The sequence below is a fragment of the Notolepis coatsorum genome (assembly GCF_963971535.1).
Source record: "Notolepis coatsorum genome assembly, chromosome: 9".
NCBI lineage: Eukaryota > Metazoa > Chordata > Actinopteri > Aulopiformes > Paralepididae > Notolepis > Notolepis coatsorum.
Genome location: NC_140173.1, coordinates 139,989,019 through 140,001,863, shown reverse-complemented (window position 1 = coordinate 140,001,863; position 12,845 = coordinate 139,989,019). Strand labels below are relative to the sequence as shown.

General features: G+C 40.3%; 1 protein-coding gene across 1 annotated transcript in view; it reads right to left on the bottom strand.

Moving 5' to 3' along the window:
* Positions 1-12,845, bottom strand: part of lmbrd1 (LMBR1 domain containing 1) — a 199,962-nt gene that overhangs the window by 173,654 nt on the left and 13,463 nt on the right. The window contains exon 3 of the mRNA XM_084321152.1: positions 7,263-7,326. Coding sequence (XP_084177278.1) covers positions 7,263-7,326 — 64 coding nt within the window. The remainder of the gene's footprint in view (positions 1-7,262; positions 7,327-12,845) is intronic.

Below are 12,845 nucleotides of genomic sequence, written 5' to 3'. Positions count from 1 at the left end.
CTTGCTGAGGCTACATCGACATGCTGCTAGTGGAGCCAGCTAACGTTAGCTTGCTGAGGCTACTAGTACATAGACATGCTCCCGAGCCAGCTAACGTTAGCTTGCTGAGGCTACAAGTACATAGACATGCTCCCGAGCCAGCTAACGTTAGCTTGCTGAGGCTACTAGTACATAGACATGCTCCCGAGCCAGCTAACGTTAGCTTGCTGAGGCTACTAGTACATAGACATGCTCCCGAGCCAGCTAACGTTAGCTTGCTGAGGCTACTAGTACATAGACATGCTCACCGAGCCAGCTAACGTTAGCTTGCTGAGGCTACTAGTACATAGACATGCTCCCGAGCCAGCTAACGTTAGCTTGCTGAGGCTACTAGTACATAGACATGCTCCCGAGCCAGCTAACGTTAGCTTGCTGAGGCTACTAGTACATAGACATGCTCCCAAGCCAGCTAACGTTAGCTTGCTGAGGCTACTAGTACATCGACAGTTAACATTACATAAGGTTTTAGCGCGACGTGGGCATTCCAGAATGGCGAGGATGCAAAGCATGTTAGACCATTGGACTCGTCGCAGAGTTTACATTACACATAGAAACTGCGTGACTCGCGAGAGAAGTTGTCACACAGCCTTCAAACGCAGGGCGGAAGAGCTAGTTTGCTTCTGCGTTTATTATTATGAAATGACAATTGCGTGTTGACACGCCCACTGCGCGAAGCCTCTGTGCTCCTAAATAACTTTTTCCAGTTCGCACATATCTATTATCTATGACTAATTCTATCTATTTTTAGGGGCAAATGCGAGTGAAATAGTCGCGCTGTGGTTACATGATGTCATTGCTATTTTAGAGCTGCTCTACTGGTTACAAGGTATAGTCAAAATCCATACCGTAGAGCAAATTCATACCGTTTATACCGTATACCGTTTATACCATCCACCCCTAGTAGATAGGTAGTTAGTTAGGCTCTGTAGTTAGTCAAGGGGGGAGGTTTCATTTGAGCAGACTTGACTATGGCACTTTGTTTGCAAGTGTGGCACACTTTGTTTAGGCCAATAGTGCAGTATGGCACTCAGTTTTGAGCAACGGAAGGAACTTCTGCTATTACATAAATGCTGATGGAACAGTCAAGTCAAGAACTAAAGCAGAGACAAGAGTTCACTTTGGAAGAGATTAAGCAAAAGACTGAGCTTGCCTAATTAGATCTGCAGCATAGGGAGCTAGACTTTTTTTTCCTCCTCGTCCAAGGTTGTCTGTGTTCCCTGCTCCTGTACGTAACATTTCTCTCATTTCATGTTTGGGAGGTGGTGATGTGCAAAGAGGTGTCCGCGCTGAGTTGCCTGTTGATGGTGTGGACATTATACTGGGTAACAATCTTGCAGGGGTGCGGGTGTGGGCCGAGGGGCCTCTCCCAAATGTAGTCACCCAAGACTCTCCTAGTCCTATGTTAGACGACATATCAGATGTTGTCATTGAGCATCCAGCCTGTGCAGTGACACAGGCAATGACAGCAACATGTGTCTTTTTGTATGTATGTATGTATCTTAACACTCCAACATTAGGAAGACGTTTGAAACTAGGCTAATGGAGGAACCTACTTCCAGTGACTGATGCTAAGCTAGGCTAACGGTGTGTGTCTTCCTACTCCTACTGCATGCACAGAGAAGAAAAAGGGTATGTATCCTTGTCTAACTCCAGGGTAGATGCCAAATAAGCTAATTTCCCAAAATGTTGGAGTTTTCGCTAAATGTTTAAAACGTTTACTTTTGTGTTATATTCTTGTTTGATAAAGCTGCTATGAAGAAGCAGATGGCCGTTTCCATGGTAGCACATTTGATGAAAATTCATCAGAAGGAGAAGATAGCGGAATTAAGCGCTTTAACTACAGATGGGAGCTATAAAAGCAGACAGAGCTGTGCTGAGACCATATATCGTTTTAAAAACAAACCAAGTAGGCATGCTTGGTGTGCAATTGCATGTTGCGAGTTTGAGCAAATATGCTCAAATAATAAGTATATAACTCGTAAGTACATAGAGAAATTAATTGTATGACATTTTCCGCATGCATTTGTTAGCCATGCTAGCGATCTAAACAATCAATCCATGCCAAAGCTAGATATGTAAAAGGTGAAAGACTCACACTCAGCCATGCTGATTTGGCTAAATGACATCCAGACGTTTATGTTTGAAACTACTTTTAGTCAGGGGAGGGCCATGGTTTCTCCATAGAGCCCCGTTGTACTTCTTTTGGCGCAGCAGCTCATGCAGGTCTGGGACAACTTAGTCATGTGACTCAGTTGGTATCGCTGATTGGCTCGAACACTGTATGTTTGTAAACAGTGAACAGGTCGATATCACCTACCGTGGAGACGGTTAACATGCTGAAGCAAGGCTCCGTGCCGTGAGAGGCGAGAGGCTAATAAAGTGGAGCCAAGGTGTCTCAATAAAAAACCCACAGGAACAATTAAAGGCCTAATCCGTAATACAAATGGGCACCACAACAAGAAAGGAATGGAGACACGTTTTCATTCAGTAGTTCATTGACTGAGCTCTACATAGCTGGTCTCTAACGCCACTCATGTTATTTGCTGTAGCCTATTTTGTGGCTGCAAAAATATTTGTTTACAATGATAATGTTTGCAAACACCTACGCAGACCTATTGTGATATGTGAGAAGACTTAGATATTATATTATAGCTATAGACCAAACTCTTAGGTATATGAATAGCCTATTCAGATTTTTGAAGAATTTCATATTTGGGGCTTCTTAACCACCAGTGAAGTGGATTCAAATCTATCAACTAGCCTATAGGTTGATTGAAACATATTTTATGTCCGTTTCCAAATGAGAAATAATATAGTCTGAACGGATTAGATTGAATAACAGCCGCACAGGGCCTTCAGGATCGACTGCAAACAGCACAGATTCTCAATAAGCTCTTTTAAAAAGTCACTGGCCGTATGTATGCTTGTTAACTGTGATCACTACTGAGAGAGAGAGAGAGAGAGAGAGAGAGAGAGAGAGGGCCTGAGAAAGAGAGATAAATAGATTACCTGAGAAAGAGAGATAAAGAGATGGGGGGGAGAGAGAGAGAGAGAGAGAGAGAGAGAGAGAGAGAGAGAGAGAGAGAGAGAGAGAGAGAGAGAGAGAGAGAGAGAGAGAGAGAGAGAGAGAGAGAGAGAGAGAGAGAGAGAGAGAGAGAGAGAGAGAGAGAGAGAGAGAGAGAGAGAGAGAGAGAGAGAGAGAGAGAGAGAGAGAGAGAGAGAGAGAGAGAGAGAGAAAAAGGCAGGCAGGCAGACATGCACACAGGGATATGGCCCAGAGGCGTTATTTTTAAACCTAGCCGCATTTTGCGGAGACACTCTCTGATTGGCCGACGCCCGTTTCTACACTGGTTAAGCTTAGGCACTCTTTCGAAGTTGGTTAAGGTTAGAGTTTGTCTTAGAGCAGGGCGATAGAACGCCAGCCCTGATTCCAAACTCTAACCTTAACCAACTTCGAAAGAGTCGCCTAAGCTTAACCAGTGATAAACTAGGCGTTAGGTTAGTTTGCATGCTGTTAGACCCGGAAATGGGCAAAGACACAGCTCGTCACGCGATTGGGCAAACATGTCAGGGGCCAATCAGAGAGCGTCAGTCAGTGGCCACCAGAGAGAGATCCAATGAAGGCGATCTAGGAAATCTCTGTCAGACTTGTAATAATTCCATTTGTAAAGAGACATATGGACAAAGGTTGTCAGATTCAGACAGGCAGGCTCAGTGTAGTGAACACATGGAGCTTGGTCTCCCCCTACTGGCCAATAAAGGAGTGATGCCAACTCAAAAGATGCAGGAGCGTTGGAAGAGGAGGAGGATGTGGGCGGGTCGGGGTGTGCAGGCATTCTGCCTCTACAAAGAATGCAGTACAAGGATAAAGACAAACACAGCCACATTAAGACGAATAGAATTCGGACATGTAGATTTTCCAAAATATATCCAGCAGTTCAGTTCAGTGTTCAGACCTGAACATGCGTGCCTATTCACAACCCACCGGTAAGCAGCCACTGCACTGCTGCATAGAACTGGATTATGGATTCTATTAATGAATTGGACTTGGACTTAAATCTACATCCACACAGCATATGCATAGAGCAATATATATGTATTCTTACCATATATATATATATTATATATATATATCAGTCTGTACTACATACCTGCATAATAATCCTTTTTACATATATGTAGATACCATATCTATATCTGTACATATCAATCACCTACTCTTACTAGTTACGCTGCTGGCCAGTATGACTTACACACGTAGCGTCTTTATACGTGTATCACTGTACATATTAATACTACAATTACTCAATAGTACTAATTTATATTATATTTTATACCCGGTTTAATCACCTGTACATTGTATATTACTATTGCACTTTACTGTTACATTTGCACTCTGGTTGGATGCCAAACTTATTTCCGTTGTACTGTACAATGCTGTATAATGATAATACATTTGAATCCAATCTAACCGAATCACTCAAAGATCTACAGATTGTCCGATAGAACAAGTACAAGAGGTCTTTACTTCAGTGACACGTGGCAATCTGGCGTAATAATCACAGGACTTAGTTCCCTGTGCTTCGTTTGATGCTGACATCGACATCCTCTTAATATTCCCACAACAAGAGGCAGAATGAACTGAGGAACGTAAGAACGGGCGATATGGGTCCGCGTGTTAAGGCTTGTAAACAAGAGTGGCCTTTCTGTGGTATTAAGAAAGGCGGCGTACCATTATACCGACAACGCGCTTTGAGGGAACTACAGTAGGAATAACATTATGCAAAACATTCTCTAAGCCTCACTTTTTTAGGCTTCATAGCCTTTTTTCATTCTTGTTTTATTACCCTCACCGATCCTTGCTGATCGACAGCCAAAGGTTACAAACACAACAAATTTGCAAGCAGATCATTCTGCAGCACAGTCTCCCCTAAGCTATGATCACATGAATACATGCTCCAGGCAATCAGTGAGCTCTTTCAAGCCTCTCTCTATCCCTCTCTCCCTCCCTCCCTCCCTCTCCCTCCCCCTCTCCCTCCCTCCCTCGTTTCTGCCTCCCTCAGTGTGCTGTTGCTCATGGTCTTTCTCAGACTGTTTAGCGACATTAAGAATAATAATAACAATAGTGTGAGACTGCATATGAAAAGTGCTCTTGCCTATGTACAGTCATGAAAGGCAGACTATATATTTGTATTACGCAAAACCGTTCAATACAATGATATTAGAGCAACATCAAACACAAGCAGTCGAGTGTTGTAGCATAAGCTCGTCTAGCCTCAGCCTGCAGTGGTACCTGGCTGGCCGCGTGACGCATAACTGGGACGTTGGTAGACAGTCTACAAATGCAATTAGGGGGAAAAACTGCGTCCTATCTAGACCTTTAAGGATCTCAAGGCAGATAGAGCGATACCGGACCATGATGATAACCCACTGTAAAAGCTTTTCCCGTTGATATATGATAAATCTTTTGAGTGTAACTGCTGCACCGTGAACATGGGTTCCAGGCTGTTTGGGCCATTAAATGAATTGAATTGCCGATAGGATGCTGCACCCTTACTTACGTTCGGGACGACTAAATCCTCCTGAATTATTCATTTCTATCATGAACCCTGTATAAAGCAAACGTTCCCTTTAAGGGTATTTCTCCCCAGAAACTCCTGATGGTTGACACAGAAAATCAATCAATGTGTACCAAATCATATTTGTGCGTCCGTGCAGAGGACAAACACATTGTGGCACGGCGAACCGCCGGATTCCCCCGTGTGGCGGCGAGCCTTGTCTGTCAAAGATAATCTTCTGATGCCATTATGCCAATGGATGCTGTGGTTTGTTTGATTGGCTGGCTGGCTGGCTGGCTGGGCCATGAGACAGCTCATCTCTTCCCCCCCCCCCCCCCCCCCCCCCGAGTTTGCCATTTCTGAACAGACGTTGCAGAAGAACGCTGCTGACGGGCAGTTTAAGCCCAGCATCTGTTAGAGAACTCATGATGTAGTGTCTCTTTGGCGTTGACTGAATTTGCTAGTGAAGAGAAAAAAACAACTCCGTCATCTCCTGCCGGATGAGACATCATCACATGGCCAGTAATTTACACACAACAGCAGATTTGAAAAGGCAAATAACACCGTTGGAATAGGATGGTATACAGGTGAAATGTATCGAGGGATTCTCTTTGATTCAATTGATTTTTACACCATCTTTGGAATAATGTGTAGAGTCACAATAGGGCTGAGCCCAAACATTTGAACGCTCGAACCTTCGTTCGTTACGTTGGCATTCGAATTCTAAATCAACATTAGAATTTTTTATTTTGTCCAATTTTTTCCCCCAAAAAAGTTAAAAGTTCTTTTTTTTATATATTAACCCTTTATCTGCCACAGATTATTCTGATCTTAATCCACTCTCTGCCACCACTATAAGTCTATGGAGATGTTCCCCTTCTTTGCAGGGCTATAACTTTTTTAATTGTATTGCTAAATTGACATTACTATGGCCCATTCAACGTCAAGTATCTATCGTTTAGGATGTAGCAACGTTCTACTTTTTCATTCACATATTTATACTAAAATACGGTCTAAAGTATAAATATGTTTTTATCGTTTTCTGCAGCATTCTGCAGAACGCGAGTTATAGCCCTAAATACATATATTAGATCATCAAATGTAGTTTGATACCGATTGACGTCAGATAAAAAAAATTCAATTGTACAAGGTCCTACACGTCATGCCTCATCATCTGCTGGTGGTATGAATTATTATTTTGGGTAAATTAGGTTGTACGCCGACCATCAAGTAAAACTTTAGTTTAGGAATAGGGGGCAGGTAACTATAAGATTTATTCTTCTTCCTGCTCCTTTTGCCCATGGTAGAGCTGTATTCATGATACCATCTCACATCTCCACCATGACACCATCTCACATCTCCACCATGACACCATCTCACATCTCCACCATGATACCATCTCACATCTCCACCATGATACCATCTCACATCATCACATCTCCACCATGATACCATTAGCATCTCAAACATCACATTAGACTGACGGCCGCGATGTGGTAGTGAACTAGGACGATGTACCGCTACAATAGGAGGAGCATGTGGTCATAGTCCATCAACGGCAGCCGGGCGGCACCGTCACCTCGTGGCTGAACCCCAGGGAAGATCCTGGTCTTGTCCTGTTGCCAGTGGACATTGCTGTATTCTAAGGAAAGGACATGTACTTACTGTAATATCCATAGAGCACGGTGTCTTCGATTTGTCCTCTGGTCACATTGCTTGCTGCCCAGTCCTGAAGTTAAGAAATTAAAAGATTGGGATTGAAATTAGGGGAGAGTTCAATAGTATAATAAAAAGACATAAAAAAGTGTATTATTTCATATATATATATAAATCTATACATAGAGTTTTTTTCAGGCCCCTTATATTGCAACCAGGCAACGCTGACAGTCGGATTCGATACCGGTGTCTCACGCGTTGGTGACGAGCGCTTAGACCGCTGCGCCACCAAGCCGCCCATACATATACATTTTGTTTGTAATAAATAAAAGGTGCAGTACTTTACTATAGAACCGTTAAGAAGTTTAGAATTTTCTTATTTGGGGGGGGTGAAGCTTGCCTAGGGCATCAAATGTGCTAGGTCCGGCCCTGTATATAACGATATATATTTTTCTTTTTTTTTAAGTTTCCATTAACCTAATATACAGGAAGCCCATATATAGAACGGCAGGTAGCCTAGTGGCAGAGAAGCCAGCCAGTAACGGAGACGTTGCTGGTTCGATCCCCATCGCCAAAAGGAGGATGTGTTACAATTGTGATCTAATGACAGGAGGGAAGTATTAAATTGATTATGTCCACTATCTTGATGGAGGCACTGACCCCTGACCTCTCGGATGCACTCTGACCTCTCTAATGAACTGCTGACTGTGTAGTACTTAGGGATGGGTACCGAATTCGGTACTTTTGAGGTACCGAACCGAAACACGTCGGTACTACCGAGTATCGAATCAAGTGAGAAACCGAAAAAAAAATAAAAAAAAAATAAAAAAAAACATTTTTTATTAATTTTTTTTTTTACTTTTTTTTTTTTTTTTTACTTTTTTCTTTTCATGTCAACGTTCACACGCACAATATATGCTTACCTAGGATTTGACTTGATTCAACAACAAAGCAGTCGGAGCAATGACAAGCCGAAAACTGTCGAAATTGTAGTTATTTGAAGTTTGGATTTTTTTTTTACGACTGAGGTAGGTAAATAAAATTTCGACAGTTTTCGGCTTGTCATTGCTCCGACTGCTTTGTTGTTGAATCAAGTCAAATCCTAGGTAAGCATATATTGTGCGTGTGAACGTTGACATGAAAAAAAAAAAGTAAAAAAAAAAAAAAAAAAGTAAAAGAAAAAAATTAATAAAAAATTTTTTTTTTTATTTTTTTTTTATTTTTTTTTAAAGTACCGAAAAAAGGTACCGTTGGGTACCGGTATCGATTCACAGGTACCGGTACCGGTACCGGTATCGGTTCAAATGTGAAAGGTACCCATCCCTAGTAGTACTACATCTGTACATCTCTGATGAACTGCATACTGTACTACTAGATGCACTAGTAGTACTAGATGCACTACTAGATGTACTACATCAGTGGTTCCCAAAGTCGGGGTCGCGACCCAAAGGTGGGCCGCGAGCAGCCACGGGAGGGCCGCGGGATGATTAAAAAAAAAAAAAAAAAAATCAATCAATCAATACATTTTTTTCTTTTTTTTGTCAGGACACTGAACTTAGAAGCAGGCCAGGACAGTGTTTCTAGTTGTATTCTAAAATTCTATTCTATTGTATTCTAAAATGTGACTATATGGTTTTATATTAACTTAATAAATAAACAAAAAATGAAAAAATCTACTTATTTCAACGAACATTTCAAACTAAATAACAGATTATGCACATAAAACGCTGAAAACAACCGAAGCAACAATAGTATTTTAATGAGGCTATTATTATTATCATTATTATTTTGCAACAAGTTAGCCCTCTCATAAATAGCACATATAAATTAATAACTAACTTGAACTAACTTAATAGGATTGAAGTGATATTTGGCTTAAAAAATCGGTCGCCTGGCAAAAAAATGTATAAAAAAAAAGCCTGACGATGTGCATTGGGCCGCAGCTCTCTGACGCCTTATTTTCTGGGTCCCGGCCTGAAAAGTTTGGGAACCCCTGTACTACATCAGTACATCTCTGAAAAGGGATGAACAAAAAGACTAATGCCAGTTATCTTGTGCCTACAAGACAAGGTATTGCTATTTTATCTAGGGATGTAGGCCCGATATCGGCACCGATATCACTAAAATAGCTGGATCGGGTATCGGTAAGAAAATATATAATATAACGTATATCGGATCTTGATTTATTTATTTATTATTTTATAATATAATAAGAAATAACAATTCAGTACATTTATATCTATGTGTTCATTTGTTACATTTAGTTTCACTAAGTTTAGGAAAGTAATGTTTTAAGTCAAGCCTGATGTTGCCTTGCACAAAATAATGATCCCGGTCTCTTCCACACAGTGAGGCATATACAGTTTATTAATTGAACAATGGGTATTTACATTACATTTACATTTAGTCATTTAGCTGACGCTTTTATCCAAAGCGACTTACAAGTTCTGTACGACAAGTCATCAGGGAGGGCACAACTCTTATCAGCTGAGTAACAATGTTCATCAAAGTGTTGAGTGCTACAGTGTAGGTTAGTATATTAACTCATTGAGCGCCACGCTCTTTTCCCATCTTTACTCAATGGCGCAAGCGTTATTGACCATTTTAGCGATGTTTTGCGGACCCATCGTGTGTTCTGTATTATAGCTATGGAGACAATAGTATGGCTCATTTGACAGGCATTGTTCATAGTCCAACACTGTCTAACCAGTTAATTTCTACATACTGTAGTTTGTGCGCTATCACACCCTAAACATCGCCCCTTTCCAAAATAATAAAGTATTTTTTCATAGATAGAGATATGACGCGTTATGCAATATGCCCAAATCGTTCTGGTTGATCGCCTGAAACCCCAAATACTTCCAAATCAAGGGTATATACCATATACAGTGTTTCCCATTATTTACCTAGACTGTGGCGGCTCGCAGTCTAATTAGTCCCGCCACCGTTGTATAATAAACAAAAAATATATTTTATTAAAAAATATATATATATTTTTTACAATTTTTTTAAATATAAAGTTTGCCAATAGGGATGGATCAGTAGTATTGGCAGTGGTAGTAGTCGTAATAGTAATCCACTATATATTTTTATTTTCTAAAAAAATAAACCAGTTCAACACAGGTAACCACTTTTGCTTCATTTCTTTGATGGCTCAAATGTACCCCAGCCGTTCCATGTATTTGTTAAATTCCAGCACACCTGATTCAACTAATAAAGGGCTAGTTAAGTTGGATCGGGTGTGCTGGTGGTGGAATTTAACAAATACATTGAACGGCTGGGGTGCTTCGGGGAGAGGATTGGGAAGCACTAGTCTAGTCGATTTTGTGTTTTGAGCACAAAGTTCGTCATAGAATCTAGCCTCTTTATTTTGCTCTCAAAGTGCACCAGATTGATGCATTTAAATTTAACTTTAAAATGTACCAAAAAAAAGTTCCGTGGGAGCACGCCCCCGGACCCCCCTAGAGGGGCCAAGGTTCACCCACCACAGTCTCACAAAATCCTGTGGGAAACACTGCATATACATAATGTGTCTTCACAAAATCATCAAGGGGGGGGGAGAGAGATTATGTGCAAAATAAATCAGCATTGTTTTTTGGTGAAGTGCCCCTTTAAATTGAGCTGCAACTGAGACCAAAATGTAAGGTATTCAACAAAATAAAAATAGCCTGAAGTATTCAGTCGGCATCTGTCATTCAGTCTTTTGGGGTGTTGCTTGAAAGGTGTAACATGGTATTCCTTACACACTAAAGAAAACAAATGCCACCCAATAAAACAAACTGAGAAAGGGTCACTCAAGACAGCTAAATAAACAAAACAACATTCACAAGGGGGTGGAAAACACACCCAAGGCTGTTTACTAGGGTTGGGTACCTTTCACATTTGAACCGATATCAGTACCGGTACCGGTACCTGTGAATTGATACCGGTACCCAACGGTACCCTTTTTAAGTACTTTAGTCTCTAAAAATGTAATCTACCTACCTCAGTTGTAAAAAAAGAAAATCCAAACTTCAATTTTATACTTATCTATTTTTATCTAGCACACTCTCAGGAGCAAAACAGAAAGAAGCATTTCATATAAAAGTATTCTGTATTTTTGTATGACAACTAATAAAGAAACTTGAAACTTGAAACTTGAAATAATTTATTATCATATATAATATTGCAGCGAGCGTTGTCTGCATCTAGCTTTGTAAAGTGTAACAACGCCTGCGACCGTTTTCGGCTTGCCATTGCCCCGACTGCTTTGTTGTTGAATCAAGTCAAATCCTAGGTAGGCGTACATATTGTGCGTGTGAAAGTTGACGTGAACATGCAGCACACTTCATAGGTTTCGTTTCGCGGTAAACTAAACATTGACGTCGTCAAAAATAAATTAATACAAAATTTAGGGTCGGTAACAACCCCAAAATGACATTATGGCCATAGATCAATATTTTTCAGAGTGTTGCATATTTTTTGCGATTTTTTTATCAAACGTTTTCAAGTATTAACATCACTAACATGTCACAAAAGCATGTAGAATGTATATTATCATCAATATGTTAGTTTAGTAATAGGTTAAAAGTGCCATTAGATAGTTTTAAGTTTTCGATTTTTGATCGTCTATCCAAGCCGGAAACGGAAATAGAATTTTTTTTACCATGGGAATTGTAGTCTTTTTGTGGCCATTTTTTTGTGGGAATTTTTTTGAACTACACTTCCTGTCACATACTGTGGGGGTTCAAAGTTCAGCGTTCTGAATGAATCATATCAATAATTGTTATGATTCGCGATAATAAGCCACAAAAGGTAATGTTTTTCACAAATATTGAAACGCAGTTAGTTTCTTCTCCCTATTGTTAGCATGTAGGAACAATTAGATCTGAAATTAGTTTCAAAACGGTTGCACTGTGGGGAAAATAAAAAAGTACACTAGATTACAATAGATATCATTATCTGTTCTTTTTTTTTTAAACTTTATTTTTTTAGCGTTTATCGCTTTTCTGGTCAAGCATGACCGACAGATATAGGTTGAAACGGGATATAGATCAGGGGAAGACATTCTGGGAAATGACGGCGGGTCCGGGAATCGAACTCGAGTCCCCCAGATCCGTGACGCAGCACGGTTTTCCCCGACGCAGAAATAGCGCCGAGATATGCGGTGAGCTACTGGAGCTCCCCCATTATCTGTTCTTATGCACGCCTGGTGATACTAAATCCAAATTGAAATCGGCATTTGAAAGATAATATATGTATATATATATAAATGTGCGAATTGGCTATAATAAGGTAATGTATAAGCATCTATTCTATAATAATATTTCAAATTGCATTGGTCCGGATGGGAGAATTCAGTACTGTATCTACAGAACCTTCGGTTTTATCATCTTCCCTTTATTAATTTCCTTTGTTTTTTTGTACACATGATCTCAAGAGGGTACTGAACGAGATCAGTGGCAGTTTTTTACATTTGGTCATTATTATCATGGTGTTATGCACTGTCAAAGATGCAAAGAAAAATCATAATTCATATTCTCCTTTGTTTCATCACAATTTAAGCAAGCCTAGTAATAGACACAATATTTCTGACACTGTGAATACATTCCC